The 23250-nt window shown below is 55.2% G+C and overlaps 8 protein-coding genes across 8 annotated transcripts; 5 read left to right on the forward strand and 3 right to left on the reverse strand.

The window, feature by feature from the left end:
• The first annotated feature begins 473 nt into the window (after positions 1-473).
• EI97DRAFT_466088 (DUF914-domain-containing protein) lies at positions 474-2213 on the forward strand. Its single transcript, XM_033801518.1, has 2 exons — positions 474-943; positions 1000-2213. Exons 1-2 carry the CDS (start codon positions 670-672, stop codon positions 1971-1973), a joined length of 1248 nt encoding a protein of 415 aa, XP_033655519.1. The 5' UTR covers positions 474-669; the 3' UTR covers positions 1974-2213.
• EI97DRAFT_432072 (uncharacterized protein) lies at positions 1954-4039 on the reverse strand. The gene is made up of 3 exons (XM_033798081.1): positions 3561-4039; positions 3373-3500; positions 1954-3316 (listed from the first exon to the last, which is right to left on the reverse strand). The coding sequence occupies exons 1-3, from the start codon at positions 3754-3756 to the stop codon at positions 2336-2338; spliced, it is 1305 nt and encodes a 434-aa protein (XP_033655520.1). The 5' UTR covers positions 3757-4039; the 3' UTR covers positions 1954-2335.
• Positions 4040-5288: 1249 nt separating this feature from the next.
• EI97DRAFT_280151 (uncharacterized protein) lies at positions 5289-7842 on the forward strand. Its single transcript, XM_033794348.1, has 2 exons — positions 5289-5893; positions 5951-7842. Exons 1-2 carry the CDS (start codon positions 5578-5580, stop codon positions 7543-7545), a joined length of 1911 nt encoding a protein of 636 aa, XP_033655521.1. The 5' UTR covers positions 5289-5577; the 3' UTR covers positions 7546-7842.
• A 150-nt stretch (positions 7843-7992) lies between these two features.
• Positions 7993-11253, reverse strand: EI97DRAFT_493192 (P-loop containing nucleoside triphosphate hydrolase protein). The gene is made up of 3 exons (XM_033802353.1): positions 11061-11253; positions 10953-11013; positions 7993-10645 (listed from the first exon to the last, which is right to left on the reverse strand). The coding sequence occupies exons 1-3, from the start codon at positions 11205-11207 to the stop codon at positions 8139-8141; spliced, it is 2715 nt and encodes a 904-aa protein (XP_033655522.1). The 5' UTR covers positions 11208-11253; the 3' UTR covers positions 7993-8138.
• A 155-nt stretch (positions 11254-11408) lies between these two features.
• Positions 11409-13770, forward strand: EI97DRAFT_432075 (vacuolar protein sorting-associated protein Vps17). The gene is made up of 3 exons (XM_033798082.1): positions 11409-11896; positions 11957-12410; positions 12459-13770. The coding sequence occupies exons 1-3, from the start codon at positions 11456-11458 to the stop codon at positions 13334-13336; spliced, it is 1773 nt and encodes a 590-aa protein (XP_033655523.1). The 5' UTR covers positions 11409-11455; the 3' UTR covers positions 13337-13770.
• A 1533-nt stretch (positions 13771-15303) lies between these two features.
• On the forward strand, positions 15304-16231 carry EI97DRAFT_280193 (uncharacterized protein). Its single transcript, XM_033794350.1, has 2 exons — positions 15304-15604; positions 15655-16231. Exons 1-2 carry the CDS (start codon positions 15517-15519, stop codon positions 16113-16115), a joined length of 549 nt encoding a protein of 182 aa, XP_033655524.1. The 5' UTR covers positions 15304-15516; the 3' UTR covers positions 16116-16231.
• On the forward strand, positions 16232-18576 carry EI97DRAFT_280177 (amidase signature enzyme). The gene is made up of 5 exons (XM_033794349.1): positions 16232-16770; positions 16831-17453; positions 17582-17711; positions 17778-17897; positions 17958-18576. The coding sequence occupies exons 1-5, from the start codon at positions 16347-16349 to the stop codon at positions 18557-18559; spliced, it is 1899 nt and encodes a 632-aa protein (XP_033655525.1). The 5' UTR covers positions 16232-16346; the 3' UTR covers positions 18560-18576.
• Positions 18577-19062: 486 nt separating this feature from the next.
• On the reverse strand, positions 19063-22038 carry EI97DRAFT_432077 (uncharacterized protein). The gene is made up of 2 exons (XM_033798083.1): positions 21221-22038; positions 19063-21169 (listed from the first exon to the last, which is right to left on the reverse strand). Exons 1-2 carry the CDS (start codon positions 21972-21974, stop codon positions 19278-19280), a joined length of 2646 nt encoding a protein of 881 aa, XP_033655526.1. The 5' UTR covers positions 21975-22038; the 3' UTR covers positions 19063-19277.
• Between the last annotated feature and the right edge of the window lie 1212 nt (positions 22039-23250).

Here is a 23250-nt window from a genome sequence, read left to right on the forward strand (position 1 = left end):
GATTCCGGACGAAGCTCCACTGCGATGTTGAATTTGGCGAGCTTGGTGTTATCCTTGTTTTCGTTCCTCTTTCCTTACCGCGAGCCTCTGCTGCCGTTCATTCTGGCTGGCACCGCCGTGCGGTTCAGTGGTTTCGCAGAGGTCTCGTTTATGTGGATTGTGTAGACTCCCCGCTCCTTCAACCTTAAAAAGACTCAACAAAAAACTGGTTTCATCAATACCATGCGTCAACCCATTATTACGTGATGTATTCTATCCCAAGCCGCCCGGGCGCCTTCAGATGATGTCTTCCCTCGCATTCACCAATACAAGCTGCGTCGCATGATGCCTTCCAGATGTGCCTGTGGGGTCCTCGATAGGGCTAGCCTCGGAGTAGGATTTCATGAGCCAATCAGAGCCTGTTTTCCCCGCGATCCGCAACTCTAGCCCGAAAAAGAAATTCTGATAGCATTCCTTCCACTCCTCCCTCAAATCTCTTCTCCTCTTCCAACCCCATCCACCTTTGGGAAAACAGTGAGCGACTTCTGGAGTTTTGCGCTCACGTTGCAGGCGAAAAGCTCCAATCTATATTCTTAATCTTCCGTCTTCTCCTTGTCCTTCAGCGCTCTAAGTCTCGTCGCACCCCTGCAGAGTTCCCCCACGTCTGTCTTACGATACACAAGGCTAGACATGACGCACACCGAACCCCAGGCCGTCTTTGACAAAGGCGATGGCCTCAGCGTTGCTGCGACTGAGCAACCTCCTACGACGACCGTCCACCCGAAAAGCGCGACGTCAGGCCGCTCGCACTCTGAGAATGAGCCTGCGGACGGCGTGACCGACGCGGCTGAGTACGCTGGATGGGAGCACAACCCGGTTTTGGAACGGGATGCTGAAACCAAAGGGACGTGGTTTGCTTATATGAAGACGAAGCAATTCTGGGTGGTGCTCGTGTTGGGGCAGGGTATGTGCTTAACTTCCTCCAAAGCGACTGAAATGAAGGCTAACATCACTGAACAGTCCTCGCCATATGCATCACCTCCACGAACACGCTGTCGACCCTTCTGAGCATGGAAGGCACCTCGATTCCCGCCTTCCAATCCTTCTTCAACTATGTCCTCCTCAACCTCGTCTACACCACCTACACCCTCTACCAATACGGCTTCAAGCGCTGGACCCGCATCGTCTTCCGCGACGGCTGGCGCTTCTTCATCCTTGCCTTCTGCGACGTTGAAGGCAACTACTTCGTTGTGCTCGCCTACCGCTACACCACCATCCTGTCGGCCCAACTCATCAACTTCTGGGCCATCGTGGTCGTCGTCATCATCTCCTTCATCTTCCTCAAGGTCCGCTACCACTGGACCCAGTACGTGGGCATTCTCGTCTGCATCGGGGGCATGGGCATCCTGTTCGGCTCCGACCACTTGACAGGCAACAATGCCTTCCCCGCCGCGGATGCAGTCAAGGGCAACCTCTTCGCCCTCCTGGGCGCAACCTTCTACGGCCTGAGCAACGTCTTCGAAGAATTTCTAGTCAGCAAACGCCCAATGTACGAAGTCATCGGCCAACTCGCCTTCTGGGGCATGTTCATCAACGGCGTCCAAGCCGGAATCTTCGACCGCTCCTCCTTCGCCTCGGCAACCTGGAACTCCAAAGTCGGCGGCTACCTGACTGGCTACACGCTCATCCTCTCCCTCTTCTACTCCCTCGCTCCCCTCGTCTTCCGCCTCTCCTCGGCGGCCTTTTTCAACATTTCCCTGCTCACGGGGTCGTTTTGGGGCGTTGCCATTGGCGTCGAGGTGTTCCACTACAACATCCATTGGATGTATCCGATTGCGTTTGTGTGTATCATCTTGGGGCAGGTGGTGTATTTCTGTAGGCAGAGCATGTTGGCCGAGAGCAATAAACCGTGGCTCGGGGAGAATCAGGAGGAGGGCGTTGCGGGGTTGGGCACGGCCAAGAGGAGGGTAGAGAGGCCGAGTGCCATTGTTTAGAGGGGCGGAATAGTGTGGAGTGGGATAATGGGGTGCCCTAGCCGTCAATGACGATGACTGGAGAATAAGGTGGAACTGGGTTGAATTGGGCTTCCAGTTCGGATGATTGGAGAGTATTCATTTGACTGCCATCTGGAGGAGTATATATGGCTAACGCTCGCTAAGCGTGCGAAGAGACTTGGTTAATCGTAGTATATAATGGAAACGAAGTACATAGAGAATTCAATCATCAAGACGAGGTTGAGATCCAAAACCACCCCCTCGACACCTGCGCCAGGTATATGCAACGTTAAGCAAATCGAATGAGCATGTCCCATCCTTCAAGATTCCATCCTCCTAGTCCACGCCCTTCTCACATAACCCTAGACATCCCTCACCTCAACCTTGATCCCCCACTCTCCCAACCTCTCCAAAAATTCCTCACCCAACATGGCACTCGTCACAAACTCTCCACCCATCCTCCCCGCCTCCGTCTCCCCCACCTTCCCCCTCAAAATCACATCGGCCGCAGCCGTCATCGTCACAGCCGTCATCGCATACCCACCATACGGCGCATCCAGCGACGCCAGCACCTGCTGCCTTTCAGGCGTATCCGCCACCCCCACAGCCCTGTAGCTGAAGAAATCGCCTTTGCGCTTCTCCGCCGAAGGTCCCTCGCCGGGAGCCGGAAGCACGAACCTGTCCAGCAGCCGAGTGAGGAGCGCCCTCGAGACGGGGAACGCCATCAGGACTCCGAAGAGGCCGACGGCGAGCTTTATTGCGAAACCGACGAGTACGTTCTTCGCGCGCATGTGCTCTGTGAACCTGAAGTTCGGACCGTAGGATATCTCTGGATTTGCAGTTTCTTTTGCGCGCGCCTCGTAGAGGCCCCAGGAGCGGTGGACGAGGGCCGTGTCGACTGCACCCAGGGGCTGGACCGTTTGGACGCCGCCTAGTGCGGGGATAGAGTGGAGGCCGAGCATGCGGTAGAAGAGGTTTCCGTTTCCCGCTGGGGGTTCCTTGGAGAGTGCGGGGGGAGGGATGGGCGACATGGATAATGGTTTCATGGCCTGCGCGAGTTTCTTGAGCGAGTACTTGGAGAACATCCTCATGACTGTGGAAGCCGTGCCGCCGCTCAGTCCCGCTTTCATGTCGTACAGGGACATTGTCACGGAGAGGGTTGGCGCGTTGAAGGTCCGTCGGATGTGGCGGGTTATGGCGTAGGTGAGGATGTCGGCGGGGACGGAGTCGAGGCCGCATTGGGGGATGATGAGGGCGTGGTTGCGGGTCGCGAGAGAGGTGTAGGTGCGGATCATGTCGAGGTGCCAGGGGACTTCGCCGGTGGAATCGATGTAGTGAGTTCCCTAGGGAGGGGGTGTTAGATGGAGTCGTATTCAGGGCGAAAAACGGGGAAAGTAACCTTTTCCGCGCACGCGGCGAGGACGGGCTCGCCGTAGAACATGAAGGGGCCTATGGTGGTGATTATGAGGCGGGTTTTCGATGCCAGCGATTCCAATTGGTCTTTCTCGAGCTCGACGGTTTCAATGGCTGATGGAATGTGTTAGCACACTGCGTACTGTCTTCTCAAAAACAGGGAATTGCTCCTACATGGCGGCTTGCGATCCGGATTCTGCTTCGCCAAGTCATCGACCACTGCCTGCAGCTTCTTCGAGTCGCGTCCAGCTATCGCCCATCTCAGGTCTGTAGGTAGATGGCCACTGATCCATTCTGCGGTGAGCTTGCCTGTGTAGCCGGTTGCGCCTAGGAGGACGAGCTCGTATTGCCGCGAGTCTTGTTGGCCCATGGCTCAATTTTCTGAGGGCGAGGAGCTGTTGGGATGGGTGTTGTAGGTGTGCTGGAGAGGGGGCGTTCGTTGATGAGAGCTCCTTAGTCACACCACAACCAAGCTCGCTCTTCTTTTTGTTCTGAAAACGTCATGCCGAGGCATGGACATGGGCAACGGTCAGGGCGCGTTTTGATCACATATAACGTCGTAAGGCGGCTTTCTTCGTCTTGACCCATAAAATCAAATTGAGTAAACATGTCAGAGAAAAGTGTGGTAACAAGCCTCAGGATTCAAGACGTGCTACAAGAGGGGTGGTTGACTGTCGGAGCTCTTTCGACATGTCCAGGTGGAACTTCGTTGTTCTAACCGGAGCGAGTTAGTAGGGCTTGGCAATCTCGCTTAGGCATTTACTATGGTACATCTCTCGAGTTTCAGACACGACGACCCCTCCATCACGCCCGCGGGGCATCACCATCGACTTCTCAACGGAGAAGAGAGGGAGCATGCTACTGTCCTCGACTGGATTCTGACCCTCTGCTGGCATCTTCAAGTGCATTAACCTACAGCGCTCCAAATCAAACCCGTGTATGATAGCGGGGTTCCCGACCTGGGCGCCTATCACCTCCTGTTGACACCTCAACACCCAGCGTCCGCTGCCACAAGCTCCCGTGCCAGCTTATATCGTCGCCTCGAATTCATTGCGTCCGTATTCTCCTTCCGAGAATCTGACACTCGACGATGCGCATCCGGAGACTTCAATCCAGTGTGAGTGTCAGCCTCGTCAGGCGCGTATGGCGGCATCTCACGAGCTGCGAGCTGCGAGTCTCCCGAGCAAGATAGCTAGAAATACAAACAAGACAAGTTTACAACTAGGGTGTCGAGTCTCGTACTTGACGGGCAGCTGCGAAACGGTTCGACGAGCGCTCCGATGTGCACAACCGTTGGTTTGCCGAGTCGATCTCATCATGAGTACCTCCGCTCTCCCACGCGATAAGAAGCGAATCGAATCCGTCCATGACGATATATATCCGCATGGTGCAGTCCTATCGTAGAAGGTGCCACGAGTTCTGCTATCTGGAAGACCAATTTCGGCTCCCTGAGTGCTCCGCACTCCTGATGTTGGTCCCTCCTGGGCAACGCTCTGGAATCAAAGATGTTGCACCGCCTCCCAGGTTTGGCCTTGTGTTTACCAACAAAACTCATCCCACCAGGTTTGTATATGGACTGCGTTGTAGAAGAGAATTGGACTGTGCCACATAACAGTGAAGAAGAATGACATCGTCCGATCTGGAAATGCTGGTGTCAGACGGCACCGAGAAAGCCACGGATTACTTCAGGATGACAAGAAAGTTTGAAACGCTTTTTTGGATCTTATCGTACTGTGGGCAACCAGGACTCTCTGTCAGACGGACCTCCACTTTGGAAGCACAACACGTGGTCGAGAGTGCCTAGCAGGTAGTCCTCACGGGACCCGTTCAGTCAACGGATCATGTCAAGAAAGTTTGAGACCACCATACTAGCCGGGTATCCACGAGTCCTTTCCTATCTCTCTCCTCCTACTACTGGATCTCCGCCTGCTGGCTCACTGCTCTCTCTCTCCCTCTCATCTGGTTGAGCCAAAAATGACGCTCGCGCTGGGCTGAGGCAGAACTTCCCAGAGTGGAGTGGGAGGGATGCGCCAAGTCCTCACCTGCTGCGCTAGGTGCACGGTCCACTCTCCACTCCTTCATAAGAGCGGGTCTGCCACTTCGGGTGCTACTCTGATCCCACTCAGTGGCTTGTCGGTCGACTTCTTTATGAACCCAGATTACCGCTCTTCCTCGACGCTCTCCCCGTTCAATGGCCGAGACCTGCATCGTGTGTCTCGGCGACCTCGCCCACCGCGATGGAGGCCACGTCGCCGCCACCGATGCTCCCCCACCGGATGACTCGCTGGACACCATCGCCCATAGTGCCCGCCATCCAAGCCAGCCTCGGAAGTCACCGCCTCTAGGCCCTACAGCTGCATCGGACGACAAAGAGTTGGTCGCCCACTTGCTGCCTTGCGGCCACAACTTGCACAATGAGTGTTTGAAGCCGTGGGTGGAGAGAGCGAACAGCTGCCCCATCTGCCGTGCTAGCTTCAACATGGTCGAGCTTTGCATTCAAGTAGGAGGTAAGTCGCTGAGCTTTTGCAGAAGTGATCAGGCAGATGCTAATCCTCAACTCACAGGTCCCATGATTTCGTCGTACCCCGTTCAGGACAAGCAGCAGGTTGCCGACATCGATCCGTCCATGATTGTTGAAGACGACTATACTTTTGAAGACGATGGAAGCTACGACGCCTGCATGGTTTGCGATGAGTTTGGCGACTCGTCTCAGCTCATGTACTGCCACAGCTGCGAGCAATTATGCCACGTCTTCTGTGCTGGTCTTGATCGGATGCCATCCCGCGGTGCCTGGTACTGCCAAGGCTGCATCGAGAACCCGGAACTTCTTACTGCTGCCGCCCAGCGGGGTCTACCGCGCACGCCAGCGGCATATGTCAATGGACGCTCCCTGCTGCCCCGCCGTTCTGGTGCATCAGACGAGTGGGGCCGGGTGTGGCAGAGCGTCCGGGATCGACTACATTTCGACTTGGAGTTCCCGTTTGAGGACGATGCCCAGTCGACCAGCGAGAGCCGTTCCGAGATGCAGCGGCGGGAACAGGAGGAATGGAACCAACGCTTCGACCTAGCTCGCCAGATGGGCGCGGGGAACAGATTCCGGATGGTTACAGACAACGTCCATTTCCGTCAGCCATCAACAACCCGTTCACGACACGTCAACCCCGTTCTCCATCGCGAGGTCCCCGTAACTCCAAGAAACCCAGAGTCACAGGAGGAACTGCGCGCATGGAACCAGTTCGAAAAGGCTCGAGACCAGATTGCGGAAGTGGAGGGTCCGTCTGAAGGAAACAGCCGTCGGCGCAAACGCAGGTCAGTCGACTCCACCCCTGCGGAGCCCGATGGAGCGGACCAACCTCAGCCCGAGCGGAAGTTCAAGCGACCCCGCACCCGCCTTCCTTTGGATAATGGGGAATCATCCTCCGCTGCCGCCGCTCGCCCCAGCGTGGATAAAGATACGACACAGCCCCATAGCGATGTCAAGGATGGGAGCGACTCCGGCGCCGCTCCTGGTTTTTTGCAAGCTCTATTGAGGGAACTAGAGGTGGACCGGTTTGCGGAACATGACAAAGAGATTGCTGCACCACAGCCCCGTCGTGTTATAGTCGATCGTGCTTGCTCACCCCCGAACTCGTCACCTGGTCTTTCCCCTGTATACTCTACACCTCATGGGCTGGCGACACCGCCACCCCTCACCATAAGACGCACGGGATCTCCACAGTCTGAAGACGAAGCACAAGACTCTCCAACCTACTCGCCCTATTCGCCTGTCGATGATGACGTCCGACAGAGCAGACGAAGGCAGCCGCTCCGCTCTGCGGGATTGACCAGTCCTCCTCAATCCAAAGATTCATCGCCTACCCGCTCATCGCTGTCCTATTCCACAAAATCCGAACTTCAACGCATGGTGACCGCCGTTCTGAAGCCTTTCTATCTCAGGAAGGAAATCACGAAATCTAATTACACAGACATCAATAGGGATGTCTCCCGTCTCCTCTATGATAGTGTGGGAGATGCTGGTGCCGAGGCCCTGGCCAGTGAAGAAACGAGAGCAAAGTGGCAGAAGATGGCGGCGGACGAAGTTGACAAAGCTATCCAATCGCTTCAGGCTAGCGGGTCCGCTGTTGCGACTGCGGACGACTCTGCGTCGTCTTCCTCATGAAATGATCATGCGCTCAACGAATTTCCTATCTTCAGCATAGCACTGGATGATGTCCTGTAAGGCGCATGATTTATATCTAGGTCTCTCACTTGGTTGGGCACACTGGCGTTTCTCACATGATACCATTGCGGCGCATTGGCGAGTACGAGGGGATTCGGGTGGGCTAGATACCAACTATTAGCTAGGTTCTTTTTTGGGTTGTTAAAGGTTACGAATCTTGGGTTTTAGCTAGTTGAGCGTTGCTGCCACCTGTGGGTACGGGTGCGCATTGATGATAAATGATGGAACATTTTCAAGCACCGCCCTGCGGATGCTATTGATCTGAACACACTGTTTTCTAAGTATTTGCACTCTGAGTGAGCCATATATTTGAGTGGACCTGTTAACTGAGGGGGTACTGTTACTTCACGGTCACGATATCGGTATTTGTCGAGTTTCTGTGAGGAACATATAGGAAGCCTTTGAATTCTCTGAGCATATCTCACACTGACCTGTCTATCTGTACTAGGGGAAAGTCATAACCTCGACGTCCTTCTACCTTGCAATCTCCTAATATTCTTCCTCTGTCAACTCCACATCTCCCTTCAAACCAATCAACTGAACTCCCTCATCGCCTCCAACACCTCCTTCTGCCTCTGCGCCCCCATCTTCTCAAACCCATCCACACTCATGACAAACGTGCCTCTCCCTCCGGTCAACGCCCGCAAATGATTCAAATACCCAACCATCTCCTTCAACGGCACCCTTGCCACAATCTGCCGCTGACTATCCGCCACCCCCGAGGAAGCCAGATTCCCAGAACCCGACGCAAACGGATCCGGAGGCGCATAGATCAGCGCCGGATCGATCCTCAGGACGTCGTCTTCCCCCGAGTCCGTGCCGCCGCCGCCCACGCCAGCCCCTTCGGAACTCGCCTCCCCATCGAGCGAAAGCACCTGTCCGCCCCTCGCCGAACTCAGATCCTGCACCACGCTGCCCAGACTCCGCTCATTCACGAACACGGTAACGCGCATGACGGGCTCCATGAGGACGTTTGCGCTGCGCTCGTTGGCGTGGCGCAGACTCGCCGCCACGGCGGCGCGGGTCGCCATCGATATAGCGGCTGGGGTTGTCTCGGGGTAGAGTTGGGTGGTTGCGTCGAGGGAGATGGTGATGTGTGTGTTGGATAAAGGGTAGTGGTTTAGGGGCCCGCGAGCTAGGGCTGCGGAGGCGCCGGCGTGGATGGAGGAGAGGAGGGTTTGGAGGGGGAGGTGTGGGGGGAGTAACGGGGAGGGTTTGGTCGAGGTGAGGGAGAGGGAGGGGTGCTGGATTGTTAGCGTGTTGTGGTTGTTGTCTTGGGTGGGGGGGTAGATGGTTGTGTAGGGCTCTTGGGAGGACGACTCTTCTTGGTTTGGACGGTCTGCGTTGGTGGGCTGGAAGGCGGAAATGGTGTCGGTTTCCTCGGCTGGGGAGACGCATGCTGTGATGCTTACTTTGGTGGGTTTTCCCGCTATGCTCCTGTCGAGGTCGTAGGTGAATGGTGCCGTCGCCGTGGTGACCGTCTCGCGATACCCGATTTCGATCTTGCCGATGCGCGCTTTGGCTTTGAAGTCGTTCAGGAGTCGGTCGCGGGCGATCTCCAGATGCAGGTCGCCCATGCCTGCGAGATGGGTTTGCCCGGATTCCTCGTCGACGGAGAGGTGCAGGCTGGGGTCTTCGCGGAGGAGGATGGAAAGGGATTCCAGGACGTGCTTTTCTTCGGAGAGGGAGTTGGGCTCGATGCTGGTGAAGAAGACGGGTGGGGGCACGGCGATGGGACGGAGTTGGAGGGTGTTGAGGCCTGCCGGAGGCTGAGCCTTCACGTTGAGGCCTCTGTATACGATGAGTGTGTCGCCTGTTCGGGCGTGTTTGAGTCCCGTTATCACGCCTATCTGGCCGGTTTGGATGGATTCGACTTCGACGGCGTCGTTGGCGTACATTCTCAGGAGGCGGGGCGCACGTTCAGCGGTGCGGAGGTTGGTGTTGAAGAGGACGCTGCCGCGGTCGATGGAGCCCGAGTAGACGCGGACGTAGACGAGGACACCGCGTTTGGCGTCGTTGACGACTTTGAAGGCGAGGGCGCAGGCTTGGAGGTTCTTCGCCTCGGCGATGTGCAGGCCGTGTCCTGCTGGAGCTACACCTTTTGAGCCCTTGACTTTACTGGGGGCTGAAGCCGAGGTGGGTGCGAGAAGCTGTGAAAGCGATCCTGAACGGTTCTCGACGCTGACTTCGGAATCCGGTCGTTCGAGAGGGGACGGCAGTAGGTCCACCACGGCATCGAGCAGGGGCTGAACGCCGATGTTTCGGAAACTGGCCCCTGCGAAGACGGGAATAACGGTCTGTGGTCTTTGGAGAACGACTCTTCGTAGTGACTGTATGATCTGGGCGCCTGGGATGGCGAGGTGGTCTTCGTCATGTTCCAGGAATAGCTCCACCATGCCATCGTCATGCTCGCTGAGGAGTTCGACAAGTGCCACTCGGGATTTCCTGATTTCATCGGCAAAAGAAGGATCGCTCTTCTCAAGCTCTTCCAGGGAGAAACATTTGATCTCGCTCCCATCGCTTGCACCCTGCCATAGTAGACCCCTCAAGTACACAGCATCGCCAACTCCAATAAAGGCACCATCGCCTCCCTTCCACCAGGGAATCTGACATACAGCGGGCCAGCCGTGCAATCGCACTCCTATCTCTTTCACGGTTCGAGAAAATGCGGCCCCATCCCGGTCGAGCTTGTTGACAAAGATGATGCGTGGGATGTGGTACGTCCCCGCCTGCGTCCACACCTTCTCCGTCTGAGCTTCGACGCCTGCGACTCCATCAAGGATACATACAGCGCCGTCTAGTACGCGCAGAGAACGCAGGACTTCGAAAGTGAAATCAGCATGACCGGGAGTGTCGATGAGGTTGATGTTGTGGGGGATGGACGATCGGGGAACGACTTCAAATGACGAGGGTAGTTGCTGATCCGGCTGCTGAGCGTTTTGCGGTGGCCAGTGGAAAGTTATGGCTGCGGATTGGATGGTGATGCCTCTGGCACGCTCGGCGGGGAGGAAGTCTGTGACTGTGGAGCCTTCGTCGACGTCTAAACCGCATTAGAGCTGGACAGCGGACAAACATAATTTCGAGATTTTGAACCCTCGGGAAATAGTCATTTGCGGAAAGGAAAGGAAGACAATCGTAGTCATCCAGCTGAGTAGAGGTTCTTCACATTGATTATGACACACGGGAAGGCAGCTGGATCGCAGATAGGAACAGGTGGCTCGTAAAAAAGAGGAAATGAAAAATATAAGTACGAAAGCAGAACTGAGTATGCAATATTTCCCAATTGAGCAAACTAAGGAAAATCCGACTTTCAGAATGTATAGATGGGCATATCAGAAAAGTCTTACCTCCTATTCTTCGCGTGTAGCCGCTATAGTAGAGCATACGCTCCGTAGTCGTGGTTTTCCCCTGATGTGCGTAAGTACCGTCCTCCAGGGTTATACCACAAAACTTACAGCATCTATATGCGCAATAATGCCAATATTACGTGTTTTTGATAGCTGCTGGGAAGCTGCTTGGGTTGAGAGTAACCTCCTTGGAGCGATTACATTAGTACGGTGCCGAATGGCTCGGCGGGTGCACCACACCCATCCAAACCTCATAACAGATTCTTTACCTCCCGAACCTCACGGAAACTGGAAAGCGATGTGATGGTCTGAAGACGTGGTCCAATACTTCAGTGGTACAAAGATTGTCGCGCTCGCACGTGATTCCAAAATGCACGCCTTCCCCAGATGAGCAAGCGCATCGCCAAGGCCGCATACGCTCATCAGCGTCAACTCCATGCATGCATCTAGCAGCCACCTCCACTCCATAGCTCGACGAGAGCAATCCATTCGTTGTTGTCGCCATGGATTACTCTGCTCTGCCAAACGACCCAGAGAATCCAGGCGGTGGTGACCCTTGGGCTTCCTCTCCCCAGCATAACAGGACATCATTCGCACAACCTCCCACCAGCGACATCCCGTCCTCCCCACTATCTCCCCAGGCTTCCTCGCCTTATACACAGCAATCAGACCACTATGGCTACATAGGCGACCAGGATACATCCAATCGTCCGAGTACAGCTTCCGAGCAAGGCGACAATGCATCTCAAGCTCCGGCTACCGCACCCCAATCCCCCCGCAGACAGCAGCAAGCTCAGGCGCATGGGCAGCAGGGACATCAACAACCTGCACGCTATCATGGTTCACGGCAGCAACCCCAGCGTCCCCACTATAAGCTTCAAGCTAAGATTACTGGACTCGAGCGGACGGGCCGCAAAGACCCTATCCTTCGTTTCGACGTATATGTAAGCGTGGTCCCACGCATGTACCCGTCCCGCACCGGCTACTAACTGGACCTCATCCAGACTAACCTCCCTAAATTCCGCACCACGCAATTCCGCGATGTTCGTCGTTTACACTCCGAGTTCGAAAAGCTGGCCGAGCATCTGATATCGGCGAATCCTGAAGCTTTTGTTCCCGCTGTGCCCCCGGCAGCCACGTCCGCAGGTGTCGGAACCGATGAGGACGAAGCGCGCGTAAAGGCATCAATGCAACGCTGGCTCAATGTTGTCTGCAGCAATGAGGTTCTGATGAAGGATGAGGAGATGGTATTCTTTGTGGAAAGTGACTTTGGGTACAGCCCTGTGGTGCGGAAGAAGCAACCAGCTACTGGCGTGCGTCGCAAGGTGATAAAACAGTTTGCACCTCCGCCAGACGATACTCCCGAACTTGCTGCAGCCCGCCCCGTCGTCAAAGCCTTCTATCTAGGGGCCATGGAGACAGGACAGAAGCTGGATAAGGTTGTCAAAGCAAGACGAAGTGCGTATCATTCAATATATAATGTGGCTGTTTTACTTACGGAACCAGGCCTTGGTCTCGCGGAATCCGACTTGGGCGCCAAATTCGCACAAATGCATGTGCAGGAAACGCATCCAGGGCTTAGTATGGCTTATCGTAAGTTGGGAAAGGTCATACAGGCCACCGGGGATTTCCACGCCGCACAAGGTACTGGTGAAGCGACAACACTTGGCGACCCTCTTGCGTATCACAGTAATGATGCATTCATCGTGAAGGAGACGCTGACTAACCGTCACTTAATCCTCCGCGAACTTTTGCAGGCCCAATCTACGACCCGGTCCAGAGAGTCGGCGGCGGACAGATTGAGAGCAAGCTCTAATGTGAATCGGGCCAAGGTCGATGAGGCCATCGTTCTTTTGGACGAAGCACGAAGCCATGAACAACAGTTATTTCAGAAGTCACAACGTGTAACTTCGAACCTTCTTCAGGAACAGAGGAAGTGGTTTACCCGGACTGCCGCAGAGATGAGGGCTGCAATCCGGGAATACGTTGTTCGCCAGATTGAGTGTGAACGCCGAACCCTCGCTACCCTGGAACAGGTCCGGCCCGACATCCGTGCTATTGATGGCAGTGGTGGCCTTTCTCGACTGGGTCGAGAGGCTCATCCTGCTCAACGTCGCGCCTCTCTTGCAAGTTCCCAAGGCCCCAAGGGCGACGCTTGGTCGGGCGTTCCAAGGAAGACCAACGATGGACTCAATCGGAGTATCAGTGGTAGCTTTGCTGGCGTTCCAGGAGTCCCAGAAGAGGAGGATGAAGAAGAGGAGGGCGCCGGTGGCCGGAAGCGAGCAACTAGCAAGACGGGGAGTCTGAAGGGGTTAGCAGAAGAAGATGAGGACAGAATCGACGCAAAGAACGCCGCGCAAAGGCTTGCTACTACAACCTTCTAGTAAAAGGCCGAGGATGCAACGGACACCCTCCCTGGTTTACTTCTGAATTGGACGCTTCGTTAAGGAATCTCAAGGTCAGGATTTGTGTCCTTGGAGGACGGTAAGCGAACAATTGTGGTAGCTCATGGAGTGGAAATCACAGGATACTCGGGGCTTGCACGGAGCAGATGGTGGAGGGAAGAACTTAGCGGCCACATCACCACTCATGATACCAATTCGTAGACTGTTCGTCTATTGTTGACAGTTCTGCAATTGCGCTGTGTTGATCGTTCTAGCTCTCACTACTGACGTGTTTCAGTCTGTCGTTGGGCGGGAGAGGTCTCTCTACACGCAGTCAGGTCAATCGCTCACTTGGTTATCAATAACAAGGCTCATCATCAAATGCGGCTCCAGCAGCTGTCCTGATTCGAAAGGCACAGCAACAGATATTCCAGCCATGTTCTCTCAAGCAGCTGCCTTGTTTCAACAACACACTATCTGCATGTCTACAAGGGCGATGGGCAGGTGTGATAACTCAAAGCCTGGAATTGTACAGCGAATGCCCTTGGCCCAATATGCATCCTCTCGTCCACTGACGGTCTGTTGCTTCAATGCGGTCGCCTCTGATCCAATCAGCGTCGTCGATGCCCTTGTCAGCTTTCCCATGTGTCCAATTCAGATATTAGCGGAGCGCATCTGACCTTCCTGCAGGAGGCGATCTGGGAACACCGTCTGCAGCCGACATATTTTCCCCAGAATTGGCAACGAGTCGATCATTCCGGCTTCGCTGCAGAGAAGCATGAAACAGACTTCTCTCGCCCCCCTTGCAGATGGGGCAAAAGTCGTCTGATGAATGAAGCCGGCGGTAAAGAGAGATGTGGAAATCGACAAAAAGTCGTTGGGAGTTATATTTGGCTCCGCGGGTAGGGCCTTCGGTATTTGGAGGTCACGACCTGGTAGAGGATAGATGAAGTCAATATGTCCTTGGAGCCCAACCTGGATCGACCTTCGGTATGCGCGGTCAACCGGCGGAGCCCACACACTCTGTGCAGTCTGAATCTGCAGAGCCAGAGAGGACGCACGGCCAGCGCGTGGGTTTTCCTCCCAGGTCTACGGGAAGGGACACTTTGTTCACCTGATGCTCCTCGTGCTGGGAGTCGGTACCAGCAGCGGTACTATATCGATCGTGGCATCTTTCTTGCGCCCAGACTGTGGAGAAAAGGCGGGGTCGTTATATTGCGCCGATGAGTCGAGACAGTGAATGGACGCGCTAGTCAGTTATATCTGTTGGCATTATACCTATTACCAGCCGTTGGACGTGGCGACCAATAGCCGTGCTATGGACTGGGGGGGGTGTGCGCAGGAAAGCATTTCCAGAAGCTGTCGCTCGGTTGGGGCTTGCCGTGCCTCATGCAGGTAGGTGAAGGGCGCAGTTTGTTCGAACTGAAATTTGCAGGATTGTTGTGGAAAGGGACATGTTGAGATGTGGAGACCATGAAAAGTACTTGGGTATTTTCATGACAGAAAACCACGCGATTAAAATAACTACCACAACACGGACGTCGGGCCCACCGAAAAGCTACCGCGCGCTTGGAGATGGTGGTACGAACTTCAATATCAATTACAAGTAAATCCACAGCCGATCCCCGCAAAATGCACCTCATAGTCGGATTGCCGGAGGCCCCTGGTACACGCAGTATTGTATGGCTCATCAACCGAAGGTCTCACAGCACATGACCGCGGCACCAGCTGCTGGCGAGCAGAGAAGTTGCTCGCTTTTGCGTATTATTATTTGCAACTTTATTGGAAGAATGGAACAGCATGAACGGCGACCAGGTGGGCTTGCTGCGTGGGTTGGGCACAGGATATGGGCGAAACATGCTGATGCTGCTGACAAGATGCGACGACATCGGCACCATCGGTGATCCTCTTCCTGACTCGGTGTAGTCGCACCTTTCTCTGGACGATGGACGGGGTTCCAGGACGCGAAAAGGGGAACCTGGCTGCTCTCATCGCATTCATCACGGTTCAGCTCAGTGATCCTACGAACCCCACCTCTGCGTGAGATGGGTTTGAGGTGCATACCTACGGGCCAGGTACAAACTTTCTGCTGAGGGACGCTGCAGTAAGCACGTATCGACGTCGCAGAACGGCGAGGTGATGTCTCTGGGAAATTGGGCAGGTTCGTTCTGAGGCGTTCCATGAGCGCATCTCTGCTGGCTGCCGTGTTACAGTGCAACCATTGCAATAATGTCACGTTGTGTGACTCTTGCGGCGTGGGCTTTCCAGGTATGCGTTCGCCCATCCATCCAGATCAGAGGGTAAGCGAACCGACGAAGCCGTTCGAGGCGCCGCGCGGGCCTGCGCGCCGGGTAAAAAGAGTTGGTGGTGGCATAGGAACCCTTTTGCAATTCACGGGCTGGCGGGCCAAACTCTGATAGAATTCACCATGCCGCTTCTGGGGGAGTGGAGTCGCTGGACCGCACGAACGAGGGCCCTTTCCAACAGCATCCACAAGGCTCCCAGCCCATTCAGAGGCCAACCGATTGGACTATGGACGAGGGTTCCTAGCCGGCGACACGTTGTTCGTCCAAGTCGCATACACAGAGCTCAGAAGGGTGGACGCCACATTGTTGATTACCGTAGATGGAACCAGGTTGTGACCAGGCTTTGGCCCATCCATGCTCGTCAACCTCGGGTGGAGGGTGGCCTGCACTGTGCAGGACATGGCGACCACACCTATTTCTTATTTAGACGCAACCCAGCCTGCCACCCGTGCGCTGCTTGCTTTGTCAACTGATTGATGCTGCGTTGAACTTTCTTTTTGACTGTCGAGATCCTTTCCTCTCGCGAGTCGTCGTCATTCCCTTTCTTTGCTTTTTCCCTCCAACGTCTCCACTCCCGGCGGGTCTACCCGAACCCTATTTCCCCAGATCCCCAGATTCCCAGATCGGCAGCCATTCCCGTGACCCGGGCCTCGGACGCGAGCAGATCACAATTACATATCGTGGACCGTGAACCCACAGGCAGCATGTTTCGGTATATCAAAGCTGCTCTGGCACCCAACATTGAGCCAGAGCTACCGCCCGCCTATTTCGAATCTCTCAAAGCGGCTCGGAAGCTGTCCTTCACGTCTAGCGACTTCTCCAACCCTCCAGAATTCGATCCACTGACGGCGACTGCGTGGGAGCTTTCCGAGCTGTTGAACACCGGGGCACTTACCAGCGTGGAGATTGTAGAGACGTATCTTCACCAGATTGAGCAGCATAACAGGAGGGGACGCCAATTACGGGCCTTGATCTCTGTCGCGCCAAAACATGAGCTCATTCGCATAGCGAAGAAGTTGGATGCGGAAAGGGCAAGGGGGAAACGAAGAGGGCCGCTTCATGGCGTGCCAGTGGTGCTAAAGGACAATATCATGACTGATGCAGACTTGGGAATGGATACGACCGTCGGTGCGTGCTGTCCAGTCACCATCTAATTGTCGACACTTTTAGCTAATAATGCAATTCCAGGCTCATATGCGTTCGTTGGCTGTATACCAAAGAAGAATGCTACCATAGTAGACCGACTCATCCGGCGAGGCATCATCATCTTGGGCAAAGCCAACCTCACCGAGTTCTGCGGTCTGAAGAATCCCTCAATGCCCCCGGGATGGTCGGCAGTCGGTGGCCAGTGCCAGTCACCTTATGTCGCACGGCACATTGCGAAGAAGAAGCTCCACTGGGAGCTGTCCGCTCCCGGCGGCTCATCAACCGGCCCCGCAGTCAGCGTGGCTTCGGGATTCAGCACTCTGGCCGTAGGAACCGACACGATAGGCTCTCTGATCACGCCTGCGAATCGAGCCGCACTCTACGCGCTGAAACCAACCGTTGGCGAGATTCCCATGGACGGCATTTTCTGTCTCTCGAAGACGTTCGATTCCGCTGGCGGAATGGCGAAGTCGGCCAAGGACTTGGTGGCCCTGATGGATGCCATGATGTTGCCGACAAGCAAAGAGACAGGGACCAAGATGCCCAACACATGTTTCCGGATCCGCGAGGATTGGGGGAACCTCAGGATTGGATTTACCGAGCCGACCATCTGGAAACAGTGGCGGAAGAGTGGTCGGATCAACGCCGATGCCGAGCGCTTCATGGTATGTTTTACTTCCTTACTGGGATCATGTCTGCTTCTGGAGAGACACAGATGTCTCTTTAGCGGCTGGGATTTCGGAAATTGCATCTAAGCCTTGTGGCTGTCCGTGCTGACTTGTGTGGCTTGCAGTTGCAGAAATACGACTTGGTGGTACAGTCGCTGATTCAGATGGGCGTCGACATTGTGTATCCTGTGGAGCTGCCGCCGCAGTCGAGCCTAAATTTAGAAGATGGCACGAACAGCTTTGAACCCATTGTTTGTGAGTATCCATCATCATCTGATGCCGCTATTGCAAGAATCGTGAAGACTGATGTCGGTCCGGTAGACTCCGAGTTCAAAGAATGCCTCGCAGAGTTCATCCGCCAATTCAAAGTCACAAAAGTCCACTCCCTAGCCGAAATCATCAACTTCAACCTCGAACACCCAGAGCTCTGCCTCCCACCTTGTACGTCTTCCCCGAACCCTTTTCATTTACTATCAGCTTCACTAACAGCCATGACCTCAGCCTGCCCTACACAGAACGACCTCATGGCCGCCCTCCAATCGGGCGTCATGCGCGAACAAGTCTCACACGCCCGCCAACACCTCCAAACAGCCGGCGGCCGCGACGGCCTCGACTACCTCTTTGCCGCCCACCAACTCGACATCGTCGTCGCACCAGGGGACGCAGCCCTCTCGTCCCTCGCCGCCGCCGCCGGCTACCCAACAGCCGCATGCCCGCTCTCGGCGCTCAAACTGAATGGCCAACCCTTCGGCATGACGCTCGCCTCGCGCCCGCACACGGAGCACCTCCTCCTGCACTTCCTGACGGCCTACGAAGCCACGTTCCCGCCGCGCGCGCTGCCGCTGCCCTTGTCCAGCGTGCCCCTGCAGTCGCCGAACCCGGAGCCCTTGCCCGATAAACCCATCATCGATCTCATTCTGCATGAGTGGGATACGCGACGGTTTAGTTGTAGCGCGGATGCGTTGGCGGATTGGCTCAATGCGCGCTGGAGGAAGAGCGGGTATGAGTTGAGTGCTGAGACGGTGTGCGAGGTCCTGAGGAGTAATGGGCGGATTGCGTTTAGGGGGTTGGGGGATGATGCTGAGGGGGCTTTTGCGCGGTAGGTGGGGAGGGGAAAGAGAAGGGGGGTTGATAGATTAGTCGTAGGCGTGGGATTCTAGGGTGTGGGTTAGCGTGGCGTTTGTTTGCCGTTTGGTTTTTCTCCTGTTCGGGGTTGAGTTCTGGGATTGTTTAGTGATATCCACTCGCTGCATTTTGCTTTCGGGAAGGGAGTTTTTTTGGTGGAAAATTAACGCACGATGGTGACGAGGAATGACGGTTGGAGTTACTGGGGGCCGCTGAGAAGCCACTGGATAAATCTGCTGGGAAACAAGGTCTTCTTCTTTGATTTCAAACCGAAGCGCCGGGTGTAGAGCTAAAGCAGACTTAGGACTTAGGTATTGCATGTTTATCTACTACGAAGGTGTTAATATGGGGAGGTGTACAAAATCTGGTGATGAAGATTCGTCCACGGCAACCACTGTCGATGGGTTGCCGACTTGGAGTAAGGAAATCGAAATCAAGGGGGTCACGCTTGGTCAAGTCCTTTAGAATGTGCACTAAGTCCTGACGGAAAGAAGAGAAAACATGATGCTTGTCATAGAGCTATCACTCGCACCATCCCCTTTTCTCTACGAAAACACACCAAAGGGAAACTTCACAAGCTAATCGGTATACCTCGTCAGCGAAGATAGTCACACCGGGCCGCGCCCAGTCATTCCCCCAGCCATTGTTTCGCCTCAATCCGCTCCTCAGATCGATTCCGAAGAACATACCTCGCTCTCACATATTCCTCGGCCCGCAGACCTGGACCCTCTCCACCCAAAGCCTGTACCTCTCCCCACCTAACCCATTGAACTCGCTCTCCCAGCAACCCCTCCTCCTCGCAGGCTTCTCCGCCTCCCTCTCCGCCTCCGTCTTCTTCCTTCCCTTGCCCTTGCCCTTGCCCTTGCCCTTCTCCTTCTCCTCCCCTTCCTCACTCTCATCCCCACTCCCAATCACCGTATCCAATCCCTCCAGCACATGAATCTTATCCATCAACCTCCTATTCTCCTCCTCCTGCCACCTCCGCTCCGTCTCCTTGAGCGGCTCCTTCTTATGGCTCAGCCCAATCTGCAGCCTCCGTGCCGCGCTATTCGCCTGGGCACGCACCGTGTACACCTCAGAGAAGACGTTGAGGCGTCGGATCGCCGGGTCCGAGAGGGGGATATACTCGAGTCTAACCTCGCCGCTGTCGCCGTCATCACCGTCGTCGGCTTCAGAATCGCTGCTATCATTGACAATGACTTTGCACAGGCGGAGCAGAAATAGGGTTTTGCAGATATACTCGGTTCTACCGCCTTGAGCATCGCCGCTCTCCGCTGCATCCGCAGTGCCGCGCACGTCCCCGAGGACGACTCTGCGCTCCACCCAGATTCGACAGTAATTCTTTCTCCCCGCGACATCATCCCCAGCTGCCGGATTAGTGCCCACGCCCACAAACACCAGGCAGTCGTTCTCGTCTCTAAACTCCCTCACTGACGAGAAGTGGATGTTGTGGGACGCGTGGAAGGATTTTGTGGCTGCGACGAGCAGCGCGGCTTGTGCGTTTGCGGCGGCGAGGGAGGTATAGGGTGGTGAGAGCGGAGTGGACGGGATGAGAGACGGATTGTCGAGTTCGGTGTAGAGCTTTTGGTGGAGAGTGTAGGTGAATGTTTGGGTTTGTGGGAGGGTAGGGATTGTGGTGGTGGCGATGTGCGTGGTGGTAGCAGTAGCTATTGCGGAGGCTGATGGATTCGCGGCATTTGGGGTACTGCTGTTTCTAGTGGGATTGGTTTCTGGGGTTGGCGCAGAGGCGGTGGTGTTGGTGAGGTTCGTTCGTGGCGTTCGCGTACCGGGTGTGAAGGAAGGGGTTTGTTTTATGACTTTGGATATTGCGTCCCCCGTGTCAGGTGGGACATGGACTGAATCCGGGGCATCTTTCATCGTGGTATCCCTTGATGCGTCCGTTTCCGCTTCCGTAGACCCCGCCGGTTGGAGAGCCTTCTTTGCTGTCTCTGCGTTCGGCATGTTGTTCTCGAGGGCCCGAGTGTACTTAGCCGTTGATAGAGGCGCATCCTTGGTAGTTTCAGTGGGCTGCTGTACAGTGACCACCGGTGCCATCTTCGGGATAGTCCCTTTCGGCGCTGGCTGGACTTTGTCCTTGGGTGCTTCACCAGGTGCCGCAGACGCAGTGCCCGATTTTCCATCATCCGCCCTTTTCACTCCATCTCGCCCAACGGGATTGGATGACTTTCGAAGCTCATTTCCAACCTGGGTCGTAGGTACAGACGCTCTTACGGCTAACTTCGGAGGAGCAACCGGGTTGGCCCGACGACTAAGAGTACTATCAGGCGGCGCATGCTGTACAGGCTGCCTGGCACTGGATTGAGGAGGAAGCGCAGGTATGTTAGATGGTTTGACCGATTCCACCGGTCGTGGACTGGGCTGTGAAGGCTGGGCTTGGGGAGTGTTATGGGGATTCGCCACGGCTGGTTTGGGAGGAGGTTTCGGCGCATTCGAGACACTCTGCTGTAGCTGCCTAGATCTTCCATTGGGCTGAGCAGCTAGAGCAGGTACCGGTGACACTGCAAAGCTACCATTCGACGTAGCCTGGACTTTATTCTGCGTGCCGTTCGTGGGCGTGGTCGTTTCACCTGTAGCCTGACGGTTAACTGCTGGTCCATTCGCATGCATTGTTGACGTACCACGAGCGTCCGCCGCAATGGGGGATCTTGGTCTCTCCGCTGCAGCAGTAGAGGCCCCCTGGGTTAGTTGAGCGCTTCTCTGCAAAGGTGCAGACATTCTCGTGTTAGCAGGGCCATTTTCCTTCAATTCTGCCTGCGAAGCCATTGACCTGGACTTCTGTGCTTCAATTTGAGCGTTCTCCATTCCAGTCTTCTTCTGGTCCTCCGTGAAACATGCACCTTTGTCCAGCGCGAGTCCTACTTTCTTTCCAGCTGGCAGCGATCCAGTCGAGGTCAACTTTTTCAGTGACATGTCCCGGCTTTCCGCTTTTGCAGGCGGAATTGAGGAACGCTGGGAATTCTGAGATTCTTGAGACCCGCTCGCTGGTCTCTGGACAACTTCCCGTTTTTGCGCCCCTTGCTGACCGTTACCCCATGGATGGGCTCTTTTTTCGGTCCGTAAACCTGACGGTACAGGCGTTGGAGCGTTGGAGGGCGTACTCCTTGGGGCACTAGCGACGTTGACTTGCTGTTGTGGGGGTTTTGTGGTAGCATTGGGTTTCGGCGTGCCCCTAGAAGGGTTGTCAGGAGAAGAGTTGTTTGTTCTTTGAGCCAATTGCCTATCCACAACTTCTGCAACACTTGCATCCCTAGGCTGAGAGTAGGGCTTATCGCCTGAATCAAATTTGTTTTTGCCTCTTTCCATTCCCTTGCTCTTCGCTGGTAGCCGCTTATCTTTCTGTTGACCTGTACCGGAGTGCCCACCACCAGCCATGGGATTTCCGATCCCTTGTGATGGCTGCTCAACCGCCTTTACTGCAGGGGCGTTGTTGACAAACTCGCCTTTCGGGACGGTCGAGGTCGTCCCTTTCTGGATATTCGCCGGGGGAGTAGGGAATCCTTTCGCCTGCGCTTGTGCCTTCTGCGCCATCGCCTGCTTGAATCGAGCTAGATTGAGCTTTCTTCCCGGTACTGGAGGCGATGGCTTGGTCAGTTCCTCCTCGCTAGATGAAGAACTCAAGAGGAACGGACCTGGACGAGGTGTAGACGCGGTGAGAACACGTTTTGGTGCCGATCCAACTTCCATGTTTGGGCTCGGGAGCCGAGGCCGTTTCTTGCCCATGGTTGAATTGTCGCCATGTGAGGTTGACGATGGCATCGCTGATGGCATCGAGGAAGGAGTTCCAACCGAATGTGGAAGAGAGGTATTTAACGGTCGAGGTTGCTCCTGGGAATGCTGCTGGATTGCTGTTTGCGGGGTGGAGAGGGGATAACTGGACTGGCTGCGTTTGCCAGCACGATGTATACCATGCGCCTCTCCACTCTTGTTCGAGGTACGCGCTGGCGGCTGTGTGCAGGACCCTGATTCTCCATCTTCATCAGATAGCTCTGGTATTATGAGCGGTGAGTGAGCGCTCCCGGCACCAAGCCGGTGGTTGTCGGTTCGTCTGGCATCGCGGACCTGACCAACAGGTGCTCTAGGTATTTGCCGCGGTAACGTATCATCATGCAAGGTACCTTGGACGAGGGACCTTTGCAGTCTATTCGTGGAGCCTCTTGCTGCGGAACCAACCGAAGAAGTGTGCCTAGCAAGGGGAACCATTCGTGCCACCGGTGCAGGAGGGCTGACCGGGGAATCTGCGTCCCTAGCAGATTGCGCTCTCAGATTCGCATCTTGTATTGATACATAGCCGTATTCGACCTGTAGAGTTGTTGCGTGTCTAACGCGCCGAGATTGCCCAATTCCTTCGTTTTCGACCGCGGAAGAGCCAAAGAGGGAGTCGAGGCTCGGCTCTCTATCTCCACGAGTATATGAGCTTCCGTTGGCCATGGTGATACAGACGTCAAAACAGTACGGCGTAGTGCTTGTGAGATTAGCCTGACAGTGTTTGATGCGAAATATAGACAAACAGTTCGGCGTCCGCTTACAAGTGTTGATATGTCGGAAATTGAGGACGGATGCGGGGGACGATGAAAAGGAAATGAACAAATTGCGGCGAGGCAAGGCTCAAAAATCCGGTTGCCTGCGCGACCTCCGTAGTATGCGCGGA

This window comes from Westerdykella ornata (assembly GCF_010094085.1).
Source record: "Westerdykella ornata strain CBS 379.55 unplaced genomic scaffold EI97scaffold_6, whole genome shotgun sequence".
NCBI classification, from domain to species: domain Eukaryota; kingdom Fungi; phylum Ascomycota; class Dothideomycetes; order Pleosporales; family Sporormiaceae; genus Westerdykella; species Westerdykella ornata.

Coding starts and splice junctions, on each gene's coding strand:
- EI97DRAFT_466088 (XM_033801518.1), top strand. CDS start 670: ATGACGCACACCGAACCCCAGGCCGTCTTTGACAAAGGCGATGGCCTC. Junction 944..999: donor GGTGCTCGTGTTGGGGCAGG/GTATGTGCTTAA, acceptor ATCACTGAACAG/TCCTCGCCATATGCATCACC.
- EI97DRAFT_432072 (XM_033798081.1), bottom strand. CDS start 3,756: ATGGGCCAACAAGACTCGCGGCAATACGAGCTCGTCCTCCTAGGCGCA. Junction 3,501..3,560: donor TCCGGATCGCAAGCCGCCAT/GTAGGAGCAATT, acceptor ACATTCCATCAG/CCATTGAAACCGTCGAGCTC. Junction 3,317..3,372: donor TCGCCGCGTGCGCGGAAAAG/GTTACTTTCCCC, acceptor CCCCCTCCCTAG/GGAACTCACTACATCGATTC.
- EI97DRAFT_280151 (XM_033794348.1), top strand. CDS start 5,578: ATGGCCGAGACCTGCATCGTGTGTCTCGGCGACCTCGCCCACCGCGAT. Junction 5,894..5,950: donor GCTTTGCATTCAAGTAGGAG/GTAAGTCGCTGA, acceptor CTCAACTCACAG/GTCCCATGATTTCGTCGTAC.
- EI97DRAFT_493192 (XM_033802353.1), bottom strand. CDS start 11,207: ATGAGGTTTGGATGGGTGTGGTGCACCCGCCGAGCCATTCGGCACCGT. Junction 11,014..11,060: donor TTATTGCGCATATAGATGCT/GTAAGTTTTGTG, acceptor TACGCACATCAG/GGGAAAACCACGACTACGGA. Junction 10,646..10,952: donor CTACACGCGAAGAATAGGAG/GTAAGACTTTTC, acceptor AATGCGGTTTAG/ACGTCGACGAAGGCTCCACA.
- EI97DRAFT_432075 (XM_033798082.1), top strand. CDS start 11,456: ATGGATTACTCTGCTCTGCCAAACGACCCAGAGAATCCAGGCGGTGGT. Junction 11,897..11,956: donor TCCTTCGTTTCGACGTATAT/GTAAGCGTGGTC, acceptor GACCTCATCCAG/ACTAACCTCCCTAAATTCCG. Junction 12,411..12,458: donor GGTTGTCAAAGCAAGACGAA/GTGCGTATCATT, acceptor TTACGGAACCAG/GCCTTGGTCTCGCGGAATCC.
- EI97DRAFT_280193 (XM_033794350.1), top strand. CDS start 15,517: ATGAGCGCATCTCTGCTGGCTGCCGTGTTACAGTGCAACCATTGCAAT. Junction 15,605..15,654: donor TTGCGGCGTGGGCTTTCCAG/GTATGCGTTCGC, acceptor GAACCGACGAAG/CCGTTCGAGGCGCCGCGCGG.
- EI97DRAFT_280177 (XM_033794349.1), top strand. CDS start 16,347: ATGTTTCGGTATATCAAAGCTGCTCTGGCACCCAACATTGAGCCAGAG. Junction 16,771..16,830: donor GGGAATGGATACGACCGTCG/GTGCGTGCTGTC, acceptor ATGCAATTCCAG/GCTCATATGCGTTCGTTGGC. Junction 17,712..17,777: donor CAGCTTTGAACCCATTGTTT/GTGAGTATCCAT, acceptor TCGGTCCGGTAG/ACTCCGAGTTCAAAGAATGC.
- EI97DRAFT_432077 (XM_033798083.1), bottom strand. CDS start 21,974: ATGGCTGGTGGTGGGCACTCCGGTACAGGTCAACAGAAAGATAAGCGG. Junction 21,170..21,220: donor CATTGCGGCGGACGCTCGTG/GTACGTCAACAA, acceptor GTCAGGCTACAG/GTGAAACGACCACGCCCACG.